General features: G+C 45.8%; 1 protein-coding gene across 5 annotated transcripts in view; it reads left to right on the top strand.

Annotated features, from left to right (window-relative positions):
* ASTN2 (astrotactin 2) overlaps window positions 1-17,634 on the top strand; it is an 881,464-nt gene that overhangs the window by 298,971 nt on the left and 564,859 nt on the right. For all 5 annotated transcript variants that reach the window (XM_086683845.1, XM_086683843.1, XM_086683844.1 and 2 more), the window contains one exon: window positions 8,655-8,762. In XM_086683845.1, the coding sequence (XP_086539971.1) occupies window positions 8,655-8,762 (108 nt within the window). The remainder of the gene's footprint in view (window positions 1-8,654; window positions 8,763-17,634) is intronic.

Genomic DNA, 17,634 nt, shown 5'->3' with positions numbered 1-17,634 from the left:
GCATTAAGACAATTTATTTTTTTTAAAAAAGTAACTTTTATTAAGTGTTTTAAAAAAATTACGAAGCATTAGATATTCGTGGAAGGAAAATCCTAAAATGCAGATGAACAATAAGAAAAACATTTTACATACCCCAAATCTTAACTACTCAGAGAATAACCACTGAAGTACCTTAATATATTTCTTACAATATCTTTTTATGCATATGTGTATGTATATACATATATTCATACGCTTTAGAGCGTATGTATTTTTAAAACAGAATAGGGTCGTTTTACACTGAGAGTTTTGCAATATGCTTTTTAAAATTTATTTATAACTCTAGATCATAAACATCTCAGATTGACTTTTACTTTCTTCTTCTTTATTTTTTAAATTAAAATATGTTCATTTTTTATTACACTCAGTGGAATTCACAGCAAATATGAGCAAGTGTGTATAAATGCACATGAGTGGAATCTTTCTTTGCCTTCTTCTCTGTATGTTTTTTCACCCAACAATATATCATGGAGAGGTTTGCATGTCACTAAACATACATTTATGTCACTGTATTTAATGGTCTCATGAAAGTCTATTTTAAGGACATGCCATCATTTTTGTTTAAATTCCTCCCCAAAATGGTCCTCTAGTAGGTCATTTCCATTTTTTTCCTGAAATTATTAACTATCAGGTTTAATTATATTTTATTACAAAGACACTTTTTTAACCATAATGATCTATTTTAAAAATTCAACATGAGGGTCCCTGGGTGGCTCAGTTGGTTGAGTTTCTGACTTTGGCTCAGGTCACGATCTCACAGTTCGTGAGTTCGAGCCCCATGTCAGGTTCTGTGCTGACAGCTTGGAGCCTGGAGCCTGCTTTGCATTCTGTGTCTCCCTTTCTCTCTGCTCCTCCCCTGCTCATATGGTGTCTCTCTCTCAAAAATAAACAAAGGTTAAAAAAAATTTTTTTAAGTAAATAAAAATTTAACATGAATCTCAAGAGTACTGCAGAGTCTGTTTTCCTGGGGGATCAGGTAAATCAGGGTTCGAACTCAGGTCCTGCTACTCATTGGCTGTGTAACTACAGATAAGGAGCTCAGTCTGTCTCTGCCTCTGTTTGCACATCAGGAGGAATAGGGATAGCTGTAGTCACCTCTGGGCAAAGTGCCTGGCCTATAGCGGTGACCGGTGACCAGTAGCAACTGTGGTCAGAGCCTCTCCAGGTGCTAGATGCCTATGAACATCTGTGTTTAGCCCTGGAGCTCAGAGCAGCTGTGAGTTGTGTGGTTTGGGGGAGGGGGCATGCATGGCAAGTTTTAGCCACTTTTGTCCTTTTCCAGCAACTGGCACCATTTGTATTCCCCAAATGGTTGGGGGGTCAGATGGGTTTGCACATTCCCAAGCTACATATTTCTCTATCTGGTGCAGTTCTGGACAATCTAAAAATGCAATATCGCTGTCACCAGCTCGAGGAAGACACGGGGCCTGAATAATTTAACATGTCACCACCATCCATCATGATACCAAGAGCGCAGGAGATAGAGTGCAGAGGGGTGGGCCGGCCAGAGGCTGGCACGGCAGGTTTGTGGAGGAGCAGCACAGTCAGAGAAGGCAGATTTGCAAAGAAGAGCAAGGACTTAATTCTCATAGACTCAGCAAAGATCATTGATCTTGCTCTAGACTTTCCCATAATAAGATTTGCAGATTGTTCAGATGTCCTGATTTGCCCCAGAGCACACCTAGGGTAGGTCCTTTGTGGGTCATCAAGTCTCTTTGCCCTCCTGAAAGCCTCTAAATACCTCTGAACATCTTCAGTTATTTATCAGTGAAATTGAGATGATTCTTATGTAGAAAGTCTAGCATCATGCCTGGAATATCTTAATTGCTTCCTCACCAGAAAGTGAACTCTAGGAATTCAGGAAGTTTTTGTCTGCTGCCTTCTCTGTTTTATCCTGACTGCCCAAATAGTGTTTGGCACAGAGCGGGTGCTTGGGCAATAACTGCTAAATGAATTAATGCATAAAGGAGTGAGTGTCGTGATTACTTGAGGTGGCCCAAGGGGTCTCCTCAGGACTCAGAATGCCTGAGCTTAGCACCAGGCAACATGGCTTTGTAAGTCCTCCCTCTGTGTCCTGACTTGCCTCCTCCCTGTCAGAGGGCCTCTTAGTTTTGGCATTTTTTTTTTGGTTAAAGCTCACATAACATAAAACCAACCATTAACTATTTTAAAGTGCATAATTCATTGTCACCTAGCACACAAGTTTGTGCAACCATCACCTGCGTGGAGTTCCAAGACCTTTCCATCACCCCAGAAAGAAACCTCATATTCCCTGGCAATCACTCCCTATTCCTCTCCTCTGTCTGCCCAGCCCAGGCAACCACTGTTTTCTGTGTCTCTAGATTTACTAATTTTGGATGTTTTATATAAATAGAATTATATAGTATGTGACCTTTTATGTCTGGCTTCTTTCCCTTAGCAGAACGTTGGCAAGGTCCGTCCATGTGGTATGAGGCATGAGCATCCATTTATGGTTGAATAATATCCCATTGTAAGGATAGACCACATTTTGTTTTCCCATTCATCAGTTGATGGACATTTGTGTTGTTTCTACCTTTTGACTAGTGTAAATACTGCTGTATCAACATTCATGTGCACGTATTTATTTGAATACCCTATCTTCAGTTCTTTTGGGAAATGCCTTGGGGCAGAATTGCTGGGCCATGTGGTAATTTGGGGGTTAGCTTTTTTTTAAATTTTTTTTTTTTTTTGAGAGAGAGAGAGACAAAGCACATGAGCAGGAAAAGGGCAGAGAAAGGGAGATAGAGGACGTGAAGCGGGCTCTGTGCTTACAGCATAGAGCCCAGTGTGGACCTAGAACTCATGAACCATGATATCATGAACTGGGCTGAAATAGGACATTTAACCAACCAGGCACCCAGACACCCTGGCTTAGGTTCTTAAGGAACAGTCAAACTTTTTTCCACAGTGGCTACACCATTTGACATTCTCACCATTTCTCTACATCCTCTCCAACACTGGTTATTTTCTGATTGTTTTGATTATGGCCAACCTACTGGATATGAAATGGTATCTCATTGTGGCTTTGATTTGCATTTCCCTAGTGACTAATAATGACTCATCTTTTCATGAGAACAGAGAGTTTTTGAATCCGACAAAGTAAGGTTCAAATATGGCAGTTTTGCCATTTGTAAATTTTGTGATCTCCGATAAGCAACATTGAGAATCTGAATGTTGGCATGCCCCTCAATAAAATCTAGGTGATTCTTCCCTCTCGGGCCTCTTGTGAAGTGTAGATGGGCTACTGCATATAAAGTGCCCAGAGCAGTGCTTATCACACTAGAGAATGTGCTTAGCTCGTCTTCTTCAGGCTGTATTCCAGACCCTTCAGGACCAGAGAAACCAGGGGCCCATGAGACAAGGACAAAGAAGCTGCTGGGTCTTCTCTTCCCTTGCCAGTCTCAGGCCATTCTCCCTTTTTCTCAGCCCTTGAATGGAGATACTTGAATACTCCTGTGTAATTATTGGCTACACTTTACTTCACTAAATCACCAATTTCATATTAAAATGTTAGCAGAGGGGACCCTTTTCTGTCCATCTGAATCATTTCCAAGTCAGTCTGTAATTGGCCTGTGTCCCCTTCAGATTATATGGACACTCAGAAGCTATATGACTTGGGTGTCTGCCACCTCCATAGGATATCACAATAGACAGGGAGTTAGTACTCCCACCCAGTGGCACTTCCTGTTCTTCTGTTAAACTCAGGCAAGTATTGAATAAATGAGGAATGTGCCCTCCCCCTCACTTCTTTGGTCTTTATGCTGTTTACATACATTATGTCATTTCCCTCATAATGACCCTGTGAGCTGAGAGTTTAATATCCCCCCCTTTCAAAGATGAATTCAGAGAGGTTAGGTTCCTTGCCCAAGCTCACACAGCTAATAAGTAAGACCTCAGATCAGACCTCCTGCCTGATGCCAGTACCCTGGTGTCTTTCTACAAAAGTCCATTACCTCTCCTGGCTCATGGTTGAAACCAGTGTAGAAGCCTACTAGACTCTAAGTGCTTGAGGGCACAGACAATGGTTATTGTCTTTTAATGGGACCTGAGCTACACCATTTTTCATTCAATTCACATTAAAATAAAAAAAAGGTTCAACACCTTAGTGGGGTCTGTGACTTACTCATCTCTCTCTTGTACTCGGATCCTGGCCCTTAATTATGCTTAGTAATATCTGTTTTCTAATGCCTCCAGAAGTGTGCACTCTGATATAGTGGGCACTTAAAATGCAGCTAGTCTGTATTGAGATATGCTGTAAGCATAAAATAGACACTGGATTATTAAAACTTGTCATGAAAAAATATATAAAATATGTCAGTAATAATCTTATGTTAATTACATATTAAAATCACAAGATTTTTTAACATACTGCATTAAACACAACATATTCTGAAAGTGAATTTAACCTGTTTGTTTTTCCCTTTCTAAAATGGCTGCTAGGACACTCAAAATGACATATGCACCTTACATTATATTTCTGTTGGACAGGTTGGTGGAGAGAAAACCTCTCTGATCTTCAGCTTCTACTTTGGGAATGGTAGCTTGGTACCTACAGGAAGGAGGTGAGGTCAGAGGTGTGGGAGTGGGGAGGGACTGGAGAAGACTTCGTGGTAGTCAGGGGTGTGATCTCCATGTGCTTGGGCATGTGGAACGGTGGAGCATCACTAGGATCTAGCGAAGCCTGAATGGAGTCCTACCAAGAGCACAAGTTCAGTGGTCCGTTGGAGAGGAGTGGAGAGAAGCAGCAAATGCTCCCTGCCGTTGGGGGAGGTAACACACCTGCTAACCTTCTCAGGTCAAATCGTCAAGCTTTGCCACTTCTCTGCCTCTGGGTACACACACATGCACACTCCCGCAGGCGCACACACACGTGCGCGCGCACGTGCGCACACACACACACACACACACACACACACACACACACACGAGCATAGTTTCCCAGGTTATTTTAGCCATGAGGCCAGCTTTGCCGGTAGACAGACCTGATTCAGTCTCAGCTCCCTCACTTACTATCTGCCATCAGCTCTCTGAAACATGGTTCATTCACCAGTAAGACAAGGTTCATAATGCCTTCCTTACAGGTATGGCAGTGGACGTTACATGAGCTATCTGCTCATATTTTATTGTATGCTGGCATAGAGACTAAAGGAATAGACTTTGCAGTCACTGCCTGGATTTGCATTGTGGTTCTGCTACTGACAAGCTGTGTGACCCTGGGCCAATTACTTACTTCCCTTGTGCCTTCATTTCCTCATCCATTAAAAAGGGAATAAAAGTAGCAACCTACCTCCTAGAGTTATCGGTACAGGTAAAGGGTTAAAACAATGCTTGGCAGAGACAGTGCTATGTAATAGTTAGCTTATTATTATTATTATTATTATTATTGTATTAGAATTGTCTGGCGACTCTCTCTCACACCTGCTAGACTGTCCCAATAGAGAAAGAACCGACTCCTGTCTGTCATGGTCACCATGGCAGGAACATAATAGGTCATTTGTTTGGGAGAGGAAGGAAAATAAGAGAGGAAAATGAGAGAGAGAGAAGAAGGGAGGGAGGGAGGATTTGGCTGTAAAGCTTTAAGTAGGGGGTAAGGTAGAGAATTGAAGGAAATATGGAGGTAGATTCCTGACAGGACAGACTCCTCCCTTTTTTTCTGCTGCCCCAGACACAGCAGGAAGTATGACAGATGCTTCCTGCACATAAAGCAACTATTTTATCCCATGCCTTCATTTTCCTGTTGGCCAAGAATTATGTGTAGATGACCAAAAGCCTTCCTTTCCTTTCCCCTTTCCTTTTCCTTTCCTTTCCTTTCTTTCCTTCTTTCTTTCTTTCCTTCCTTCCTTCCTTCCTTCCTTCCTTCCTTCCTTCCTTCCTTCCCTTTTTTTCCCCTCCCTCCCTTTTTCCCTCTTCCCTTTTGCTGTAACAGGAAAATATTTCCGTGGCAATGTAAAAACTGACTTTTGGACACCTCTGCTCTTCCACTGCTTCCAGAGTGTCCACAGGGCCATGCCATCTCCTTTTCAAAGGAGAGCCTTTAAGTGAGGGACTGTGTCTAGCACAATCTGGGGTCTCCTGCTGTCTCCAGGCCCTATCCTTAATTGCTGGGAAAATGGTGATGTTTACACTAAGAGACAGGGACAAGGCCAAAGATACATTTGAGGACAGAGATCAGACATTGTTGTCGCCTATACTTTTCCCATCCATTACAACATGCTGTCTCAGGGGAGGCAGAGGGCAGGTATTAATCTTTCCATTTTCCAAAGCATTAATTCGGGAAGGGCGTGTCACAAATGGCTGTAAATTTGAACTTGGCCTCGGTTACACGTGGGTACCAAGTCCTACTTCACTCATTACTAGCAAATCACTTTTGTCTTCTGAACCTTGGTTGCCTCATCTGTAAAATGGGCTGATATCAATATACCTCCCTCCAAGGAGTGCTGTGAGTTTGGAATAGGAAGGCGTATGTGAAGCTCCTACCACAGTACTTGGTGCCTTGATGCTTTAAGGACCGTCTGCCTTCCCTAAGGTTCCCTCTTGAGTTTCCAGGAAAGCAGTTTGCATCTAGAAAGCTCACATGTGGAGCCAGACAGACGAGCCTTGAATCTGAATCCTCATACTCATCAGCTGTGTGACCTCTGGCACCTAAGTAACTTTGCCCACACAGGTCCTTGTGCCTTTCATGATCTATTTTGTTAATTACACTTTCCTTGTGAGAATTTCATGATGAGGATTGTAGGCAGTAACATACAGACATCTAGGCACAAAGCAGATCATTCCGCATGTTGCTGGAATGGATGAATGCATGCACAGTAACCATATTGTATGTAGAGTGTCTCAAGCAGGGTTTCCATATACCGAATGCCATTTCAGATGCCCTATAGAGGAAATGACATAGGAAACTCTGTCTTGAGTTGAGCAATGTTTCCCTCTGATGTATGTTTTTCTGTTCCTCGCGTAAGATATTCAAACAGGTAATAGGTTTGTTTGTAGGGCACTTGACTCAAAAGTTACAAAATATTTGTAGTGAAAAGTGGTCTCCCACTATCCCTAACCTTCACCCTCTTCTCCATCCAGGACAGCCACTTCTACTAGGTTTTTGAGTCTCCTCCAGAGACAGTCTATCGATGTTAGTGTCTGAAGCTTCTGTACCTGAGGCAGTTTCCCCAAACAAAGGCCCTTTGCTCCCCTGCCCGCCCCTGTGCCCCCAACACTCTCTGCAGCTCTCCCCTGACTGTATCCTCTCTGGGCACAGAGTTTACTAATACTTTAATCCCTCTTTTCACACACTCTGTGCTTTTTTGTTAGTGATTACATATGTGTGTGTGTGTGTGTGTGTGTGTGTGTGTGTGTGTGTGTGTATATAGCACAGAGAAAATAAAAATTATCTGTATTCCTCCCTGCACAATTAACTGCTCCTAGTATTTTGGCGTATATCCCTCTGGTTCTTTATCACTTTTGGAATCCACTGTTCGTAGTGTGTGAATGCCTCGCCCACCGGCCTTCCTGTTCCTGAGTGTGTCCCTAAACAGCCCTTGCTCCCCTCTCTTCCTCTGTATCCTCAATGTCCCCTGCCTCACCCAGACCCTCGTCGCCTCTCGCCAAGGGATCACTGAGCCTTGCACCTGCTTGCCCTCTGCGGCACCCACTCTGAGGCCTCTGTGGTATCTGTCGTGGCATGTGCAGCTGCTGAACTCCTCCTCTTGCCCCGGAACCTTCCGTGACGCCCATAGGAAGGCCCCTGGTCCTCCGTGTGGCCCTCAGGGACTTCCACCGTGTGGCTCCAGTGATCCTTCCAGTCAGTACTCCGATCAGCATGGCCTCCGCCCGCCCCGCTTCCTGTCCCCAGGGATGCTCAGGCTCTTCCCTTTACCTGCAACTCCATTTTCTGCCACTGAAGCCCCATTCATCCTTTCAGCCCTGACTTAAAATCCCCCTTCCTCCATAAAACCTTCCCAGGTCCTCCGTGTGGGGATGGATTGCTCTCCCCCATGTTCTCAGCATCTCATTGTGTGGAAAAACATAACCATGAATTAGGTTAAAGGCTCCTTAGGATCCCATTTATCTCGTTGACTAGCTTACGATCCCCTGGCTGGCACGGACTGGGCCGTATCTATCTTTGGATCTCCAGTGTCTCACTCTTGGTCTGGCATCTAGTAAGCACTTGCTTGAAATGTGTATGAAATTAAGTTACCCGAAGTGTTTTTTTAAAGGCAGGCTCATCATATGAAGCAAAAACATAGCTGTCAGTTAGTACCCACCACAGACCAGATATTTTATATATTATATCTCCTTTAATCTTCAAAGCAACCCTACAAGGTCAGTAGTAACTATCCCGTTTGGTTAAGAAACAACCCAGGGCTCAGAGGGGAGGTGTCCCTCAAGGTCACACAGCTCGTGGCTACCACGTCATGGTTAGAACCCAGATCTGCCTCGCTGCAGAGCCCAAACTCCTTCCATAAATCATGCCAGCTTCTGGGTCACTTGGGATTTTACAGAAAGAAGTCTGGCGATGGGGTTGCTGATCTTTGGGTTGGATGAGGGATTTAACAAGCTCCAGGAGGCCTCTATGACTAATGGATTGTTGTTCCTTTCAGGGGGAATCAGCTTTGGGAGAACCAAGGGGACTTCAGGTTCAGAGGCAGATGACGAAACACAGCTGACGTTCTACACGGAGCAGTACCGGAGTCGCCGCCGCAGCAAAGGTAAGGGAGTCCTTGGGAAGGTTCCGGAAGGTTCCAGAACTAGCGTGTGCAGGACGTATGCCTGGGAAGCAGACTTTGTGCTCAGGCACAAACCTCAGCTTTTCTTCAACCTTGTCCTGATCTGGTTAATGCAGCCTGGCATCCGAAACCCTGGCTACACCAGTGATGGTCCTTGTATAGCTTCTTTATTTGCTCTCTGTCCTACGTCATTCCCCAAAGGATTTGGGGAGGAATTTTTTTTTTAAGTTCGTGCTGTTAAAAAAAAAAAAATCCAGCACAGGAAATGAAATAACGAAGGGATCAGATTGAAAGCAAAATAAGAATAAAGAAAATGATTCAAACCCAGGTTAGATCGATGCAAGGTGATCTATGCCATCCTGTGTTGTGTAGTTCTTAGAAGGAGCTGGCAATTTAATGTAGAGATTTAGCAATCAAAGTCCAGAAGGAAACATACTCAGCAATAAAATGTGCAGGGTCTATGGGCTAGAACCATTTGTTCAGGAAATTCTCTTTACCTGACATCCAGGACCAGAGAGAAAGTTCTGTAGTTGGTTCCTATAAAGAGGACTCCTTTTGACTATCTGGACTGTGTCTTCAACAGATGAAATCGTATCGATGCATCATTATTTCTCTCAGTGACACTAAAGGTAAGGAGACGTCAGATGCAGAAGCGGCACTCCAGAAAGGGCGACAACCTGGTGCTGAGGTCCACTGTTCTTTGATGGTTACACATACTCCTGAGGGGAGAATAGAGCGTATTTCACCCGGGAATGTAATTCCTCATCCCTGAGTGTTTTCTAATGATGGGGAAATAGCAAGTTCAAGGTTGCAATCTTGGAAGAGAACAGAGGGGCATAGGCCTGTAATCCATGCTTGTGATTAAGGAGCGATCCAGGGGCTTGGACCAGGCCCAGGAAGAAGCAAGGGTCCTCTGGCAACTAATCAAGGCATGTGGCCCTCTCACCTCTGCACCAAAGTGGGCTGAAGAAGGACCCAGGGTAGGGAAGAGGGAAAGAATCTCCGTCGTGAAACAGTTTGCGTGCATTCCACGCATGCATGGTGGACATTCAAAGATCATGGGTCATGTAGCTTCTCTGGGCAAATTTTGCTCTTAGGCAGGTATCTACCTTCCCTACACCTCAGTTTTCTCATCTGTGAAATGGCCTTCATTGACCTAGAGATGAATTTTGGTTAAGTTACAGAAAAAATTTGTCATGGCACCTGCTAAGGTAGACATTAGTAATGTGAGTTCAGCCCTCATTGTTGGTTTCCTTATGTCCCGTACCCTGGCACCTTTCATTGAACAGGCCCTGTGTGGGGAGTATCTCTTCTGACACATCAGCTTGGAAGGTTTCTCAGCCTTGGAATAATCAGTCCTGCCTCTCACCCCTTCCCGAGCCTTGGCTCACTGGTATCTTGCTGTGTTGAGGATTTTGGAGTTGGTGATGGATGATATTCTTGACCCGTCTTCTCCCTCCCCCAGTCCAGCAGCCAGAACGAGGGCTGGGGAAGTCGGTGGGTCTCCTCTGCAGGACTGGTAAACTGCAGGTCTCCTCTGCTGTTTACAACTAACTGGAAAAACATCCATCACAGAGCACTCCCCTTGTAAATCGGAGTTAAACTTTAAAAATAAAAGCAAATGTGAGCCACCGGATTGGAGATAAACAGTTTGGCCCAATGCCTCCATGTACTGCGGAAGGCCAGGGTGGGGAGGACACGGCTGGGGTGCATCCTCTCCTACCTTCCTTCCTGGCCTCTCCTGCCAGCAGACAGCTGCCACTCTGTCCCTCCAAGTGTCCACAGATGGCGAGCCCTTCTCCCTCTGCCTCTGGCTCCCACTGTTTCTTCCTCTTCCTTCTCAGTGTCCTGGGCTGGCTTGCTTGCCTGCTTGTTTAATTTCTGTTTCTCTTTTCTTGTTCTCCCCTTTTCCTCTCTTCTTCCCTCCGTCGTGTCTCCAGGCTTCCTTCTCTTCATCCCTCCGTCTTTCCTTTGTTCTCTTCTATTTTCTCTGTTTCTTCTTCTCTCCTTATTATCTCTTCCTCTCTTGCCCCTTTCCCCACCACTCTCTCCCCTCTCTTCTCCAGCTGTTTCCTGGGGGATTCTTCCTTCCTTCTTTCTTCCCCCTTTCCTCTATCCCGCACTTCTTATCTCTATTCCTCCTTTCCTCCCTCCCTTCCCAGGACCCCGGGATCATGACCTGAGCTGAAATCAAGACTCTGAGGCTAAACCGACTGAACCGCCACTGGTATTCTTGGTTTGAAATGAGGTAGTGATAGCGCCCTCTTGGGGTAAGTGTGAGGATTAAATAGGAGCCTGAACATCTTTATAACTACAACCCCCAGCAGCAAGCTCTCCCCTCTTTATCACCTTCATCCCAGTTGGTATCACCTCCATCCTTTGCTTGAAAACAGCTAAAATCCCTTCTCAACCATGTCACTTAGTGTCTTCCAGTCCCTTCTCAACCCTGCAGCCAGAATGATCATTTTTGAAAATGTAAGTAGGTATCATGTTGCTTCTCTGGCTAAGAAGCCTTCAGTCCTTCCTTCTGCGTTTCGGATGAATGTGTTGAGTGGTTGGCCGCCCATTTACCCGGGGCTCTGTGTCCTCCTGCCACCCAGGCCTCTTCTCCAGCACTCCCACATCTGTCCCACCAGAACTTTCCTGGAACAGCCACCCCCCGCGCCACCCTTGGACTCACTGTGACATCTCGACTTAAATGGTATGCCTTCCGCTGTGTCATCCCATGCCTGATTGCTGTTTCCTTATGTGGTAGCTCCTGCATGCTTACCCTGCAGACTTCATCCCCACTCTAATATTCTATTTACCAGTGTGTTCTCTGGGTGATGTCTGTATCCTCCACGGAGCTGGAAGCACCCCAAGGAGAGGCACATTGCCATCTGTACTTACCTTCCCATCCCCAGCACCTAACACGGGGATGGGTCCGGGGTGGGCACCGGCTTAATATATTTGGATGAACGACTAACGAATGAATGAAAGAAATTTTTGGCCTGGTGTCTGGATTATTATAAGTGCCCAGGGCGGATGCTGCTTTTCTGTCAGCCTCTCTTGTCTTTGCTCACTCCATTTCCACGTGCAAGAAAAGGGTCTGCCCCTGGTGAGCAGGACTGAGGCCTCAGCGCTGCCCAGCTCTTGTACTTCAAGGCCTCCAGGGAAGGACATGCCAGGTAGTGGGGAGGAGGGCCTAACTCCTGAGGTTGAAAACCCACTCTGCGTGATTCTTTGAGCATGGTTGGAGTGTGTGCAATCTGAAGGGATGTGACAAGTTCAGGAGGTTCCCCAGCAGAGAAGGATACACCTAGAGCTAATGGTCGAGAGAAGGCATGGGATGGGAGGAGAGAGGGAACATCTAATGGGGTTTTCCTACCTAGTCTCTCTCTAGCATGTCGATGTAGAAGGTGCTTGAGTCAGCTACACCTGGCTGTGAATCCTGCCTTTACCTCATCCCCTTGGTGTGGCCATGGGTGAGCGACATCGCCTTCCATGTAAAATAGAGCTGTTGACACCTGTCTCCCAGAGTGCAAGTCCAGAGATGGGAGGTTCCAGGACTCTGAATTTTTTTCCTTTCTCCCAAAATTCCCCTTGTCTTGGAAACATCCTGAACCCAAAATTAAGTCAACTGAAATTTCATTTTTGGCACTAGGAGCGACTGGAAAGGAGATTTATGATAGTCTGAGATTCCACCCTGGCTTCCTTGAGGCTCTGGTTTTTTGTAAGGGCCCTGGGACTGTCATTCAAAGGCGTCTGGGAGAACCAGGTGGAACCCATAAGCAGAGAACAGTAGTAATCAATATGGTGAGTGGGCAGACAGGAAGAGGGACAAAGAACCTGAGGAATAGGGACTGAGAGACCAAGATGTGTGTGTGTCTGGTGAGATTTCCTGAATCAAGAGTCAGCAACCTTTTTAATATCAATGGCCAATTCATAAACCTTTTCATCTTGCAGGCCATGCAGTTACTTTTGAAACTATTCAACTCTGCTCTGGTACTTTGAAAGCTTCCAAAGATAACACATAAATGAATGAATATACATGTGTCCTAAGGAGTTTTATGTCAAAAATCAGATGCTGGTCCAGATTTCACCTGTCGCTCACAGTTTGCTCACCCCTACCCTAAAACCCCCACATCATATAGGTGGCCCTCACTTGTAGGACTGGTCCAGGACACTTGAGTGAAATCTTAGAATGCTTTGTGTAATGAATCTGATCTCCTATCCTGCATGATCCTGCTGCCTAAAGGAGCCTATTTATCAAGCACAGAGGTCTGGTTATGGTCAAATAAATAATCATTCAATCCATCACTTGTTTGGGGTATGACAATTCTGACTGTACCCCACAGGATTAACTAATGAAGTAGCTGGATATGATAGGTTCCCACTGGGCAGAATTTCACCTTTATTAACCAGAGATGACACTCGGAAGGACAGTGGACCCAGAGTTAGGAGATACGTATTGAAGTCTGTACCCCTACCACTGACTCACTTAGTGACCCTTGCCAAGCACATGTCTTCTTGAAGCCTCAGTTTTCCTATCTGTCAAACAACAGTATTTATGCCTCATGTTACCAACTCTGAAGCTCATTCGAGTCTAACTTATATTTATGAAACAAACAACCTTACTAAGCATGATGCTGGGCATTGTGGGAAATGGGGCCTAGGCTGCAAGCCTCAAGGTGGTTATAATCTCCTAGGGGGTGATGCAGTTCACACAGAGAAGCAGTGCTGATCAGGATAAGCTAGTGTATAATTGAAGGGCCAGATGAGAAGTGCAGATGGCCTGTCCAGCCCCAGGCACAGTGCTGAGCAGCAGACAAAGCAGCTACAGCTGCTGGATGGTTCCAACAGTGCAAGCACCCGGCAGGGGCCTCCCAGCCCAGCTCTGTGTGGTTGGCCCTGTGGCCTTGGGCTACTATCTCTCCCTCTCTGGACTTTGGTCTTCTCATTAGCTGGTTGCCCAGCCAGTTTCAGAAACCCACATTTTCTTCTTCCCAATCTCATGCACTTTCTTCTAAGCTTTGCCAATTAGTTCCCCAGCAGAGAGAACCAGAGCATGGCTGCCCGCCCCTGCTTTTGCCTATATCTTTGTTTTAGTTGGTAGTTTTAATTCTGTGATTCTTTTTTATTAATTTTTTAATGTTTATTTATTTTTGAGAGACAGAGCAAGCACAAACAGGGAAACAGGAGAGGGGCAGACACGGAATCCAAAGCAGGCTCCAGGCTCTGAGCTGTCAGCACAAAGCCCAACATGGGGCTCGAACCTACAGACTGCGAGATCATGACCTGAGCTGAAGTTAGATGCTTAACTGACTGAGCCACCCAGGTTCCCCTTAATTCTGTGATTCTTAAACTGAGATGTTCTGTGAGTGATAAGAACTCTTGAATTGTAAACTCAACTTTCTGCTAAACTGTATGGATATGTGAATTTTTCTTTATGATTTTCCCTGACTGCATGCACGCACATGCAAACATGGATTAATCCTCTCCTAAGGGAAGAGGACAGGTGAGGGAAAATTCAAGCCATATGTGCAGAAATCAAGGCCTTTGGGGATTGAGGGTAGGAGACCATCCTGAAATAGAAGGGGAGGATGCCAGGGTGGAGCAGAGACTCTGGGAAGTGGGAATGGGGTGGCATGAAAGTTTAACAGATCAGTACCTTCCTGTTATGAGGGGAGAGGCTACGTGGTGCTCTGGGGAAGGGGGGCACAAATGGGAGCGATAGCAGGCACTGGGAAGAGCCCAGGTCTGTGGTTTGGGGAATAATGGCACATGGGCCAGAGAAATAGACAGGAGCCACCCCATCCTTTAGCCACTGTTTCCTTTCAGAGCACAGGATTTTTTTCACTCCTAAAGAAAGGACTCGTTCCATTTTATGTATACAGAAACAAAGGCTCAGGGAAGGGAAGCCTTTTCCCCAAGGTGACAGTGTTTGCCTTTTCAACTGGCAAAGCAAATGGGACAAAATTTTAACAGCAGGGGAGTCTGGGTAAAGGGCATATGGATGTTCTTATACTTGCAGCTTTTCCATCAGTTTGAAATTATTTCCAGACCAAAGTATTAAGTCAACAGTTGTCCTTCTAGGCTAATTCTTGGCTTCAGAAACAGCAGGCAGGGGTCCAAGTCCTTGGTCAGCTGTTTCCTAGCTGTGTGGCTTAGGGAAAGGCACTTTCCTTCTCTGAGCCTCAATTTGTTCTGGGTTAAGGAGGATCAGTCTAGTATTAGTCCTTCTGTTCTTCCTTAAGCTTGGTGTGAGGGTTAAAGGAGATCATGTGTGCACAGGACATACTTAGCTGGGTGTGCCTGCCTTGTAATCACTGTTCATTAAATGGTAACCAGTTAAGCACAGCAAAATGAGTGCCTCAGACACACATGGTTTCATGGCCTTTTTTTCCCAATGTGTTGACCTGCACATTGGTTTTGCTTCTAGAAAAAAAAAGACTAAACCTTTTCAGTAAGAACATGAATTTGCTTGGGCTGACTGCTTGGGGACGTTGCAATATGGGTTTTACCTTCGCGTCCTTGTGCCTTGCCTGAGGTCAGCCTCTTCCACAGGCACACCTGCAGGATGCTTTAAGCTAACCTGCAGGGCACCTTCTAGGACCTTCTACTCAGAAAAGGGTAAACACCAAAGATTGGTGGATAGGTATTTAATCATTTTCTAAGCCTTTGTATCTAGAGTGACCTTGAAAGAGTGATCCAGTGGGGCGCCTGGGTGGCACAGTCGGTTAAGCGTCCGACTTCAGCCAGGTCACGATCTCGCGGTCCGTGAGTTCGAGCCTCGCGTCAGGCTCTGGGCTGATGGCTCAGAGCCTGGAGCCTGTTTCCGATTCTGTGTCTCCCTCTCTCTCTGCCCCTCCCCCGTTCATGCTCTGTCTCTCTCTGTCGCAAAAATAAATAAACGTTGAAAAAAAAAATTTAAAAAAAAAAAAAAAAAAAAAAGAAAGAGTGATCCAGTACCCAAGCTGTGGAGGGAGGGAATGGTGGTCCTGGTATGGAGGGGACAGAGAAGCAGGGCTCCAAAGTCCTTATTTCCCCCATCCTCATTGAACCATCTGGTCTGCTCCTCCCCAGGAGCAGGAACTCATACAGAAGACAGCATGACAAAAGGTTACTTGGGGGCCCACAGGTGAGAGCATGCCAGCAGAGGTAGGCTTATCTGGTGATCCCAGGGCCTCAACATGGGGATGGGGAAAACCGGGGCAGGTTAGGACAGGGTGGAAAGCCAGGGAGCAAGGGTGCTGGGTGAGCTGGGTGGGAAAATGGAGACAAGAACGGAGGGAGGAAGCACCAAGCACAACAAAGTGCCATGACTACTGGAAGGTTCCAATCCCAGGTGTTTGTTTATGAGAACTGACCAAGACTTTGAGCCTCTGGTTCCTTTCTGTCAACCAAGGAGGTAAAACTGGATGCTCTCTAAGTTCATGTTGGTAATACTATTCTGAGTGTCCGTGACAGAAAAGTAGACAACCAGGAGGGAGGAAGAGGACAAGACAGGAAGCACAGTATGTGATGTACTGAACTTTCTCTACACCTGTCTGTGCTCTTTATATGCATCACATGCTTTGGAAGAGTACCGTTGGATGGGATTATTCTCATCTTCATTTTACAGGTAAGGAAGCTGAGATCTAGACTACCATGGAGTAAGGAGAGCTGGGATTTGCACTTAAGTGGTTTGGTTTTAAAATCTGACCAGACCATTAGGTGATTGAGGTAACGCGTGAGACGTGTACCGCAGTACCTAGAACAAGACATGTGCTAGAGACAAGAGGCAGATACCTATGTCCTTGCTGATGCACAAAGCCTGCTGATCGGATCCAGGACAACTTCCTGGCATCAACTCTAAGTCCTCCATGGCCATCTGCCCTGGGAAGAGCTAGGACCATGAATAAGAGTGGTTGGAACCAACTCAGGAACTGAGAAGTAGTTCAATATGGAGGACAAAAGTGGTGCCCATAGGGACCAGCCTTCCCAGGGCACCACCAGCAGTGGGAATCCTGGTATTTGGTCCCAGTAGGAAAACATAAGATAGAACTTCCACTGCTACATTGGAACCAACCCAGACTGATTTGTAAGAGCCTACTGTGCTTTTCATTCCCAATTCTGCTCTGAGTGATGTCGCTTTGGTAGCTTATCATCAGCTGCAGTGGATGTATTCACACCATGGAAACTGGCAAACACAGTAATGGAAGCTTCCCCTTCCTCCTTGGAGAGCTCATTGTTAAGCGTTTACCATCACACCACTGAGAAGAACCTGTCAGTAAGAAGGAAGAATTTAGCTGCAGGCTGGGGTGCACAACCATTGTCTAGACATAACCTGAGCAATCCAGAATTTACCCTAGGACCACTCCATGCACTGAGAATAGGACAAAGGAAGCCACAAAGTCCAAGGCTCTGTGCACTGGATCTCTTTTCAGAAATAGATGACAGGGTCAGCTGGGGAGACTGGGTATTTAGGGACTAAGTAGAAGCTTGGACGCTCTGGAGTGAGTCCTGAAACCTGGGTCAGGTCAGAGCCAACAGCAGGACAGCTGTCCTCAGCTGTGTGGTAAGGACTGTTGGAATTGGGTAGTTTTATGGCCAAACTAAACCTCTGAATCACTTGGAAAGCTTTTTAAAACACCAGTTACGTATACTTATCTCAGGCCCATTACATGGGATTGCCTGGTCCAGGGGTACGGGTATTGGTATAAAATCCTTTCCAGATTCTAACTTTCATCCAGAGTTGAGAAAACTATGCGTTCCTTGACACATTAGCCCCCAGCACATCCCTGTTCCTCTTCTGGCATTGGGTCCCCATTGGGCCCCCATTGAGTGTATCCCCCCTTTCCCAAGCCAGGAGCTCAAGTAACAGTTATAAGAG

Source organism: Puma concolor, chromosome D4 (genome assembly GCF_028749965.1).
Source record: "Puma concolor isolate L17-30 chromosome D4, mPumCon1.1.hap2, whole genome shotgun sequence".
NCBI classification, from domain to species: domain Eukaryota; kingdom Metazoa; phylum Chordata; class Mammalia; order Carnivora; family Felidae; genus Puma; species Puma concolor.
Note: the sequence above shows the minus strand (reverse complement) of the source record. Positions and strands in the feature narration are given on the sequence as shown.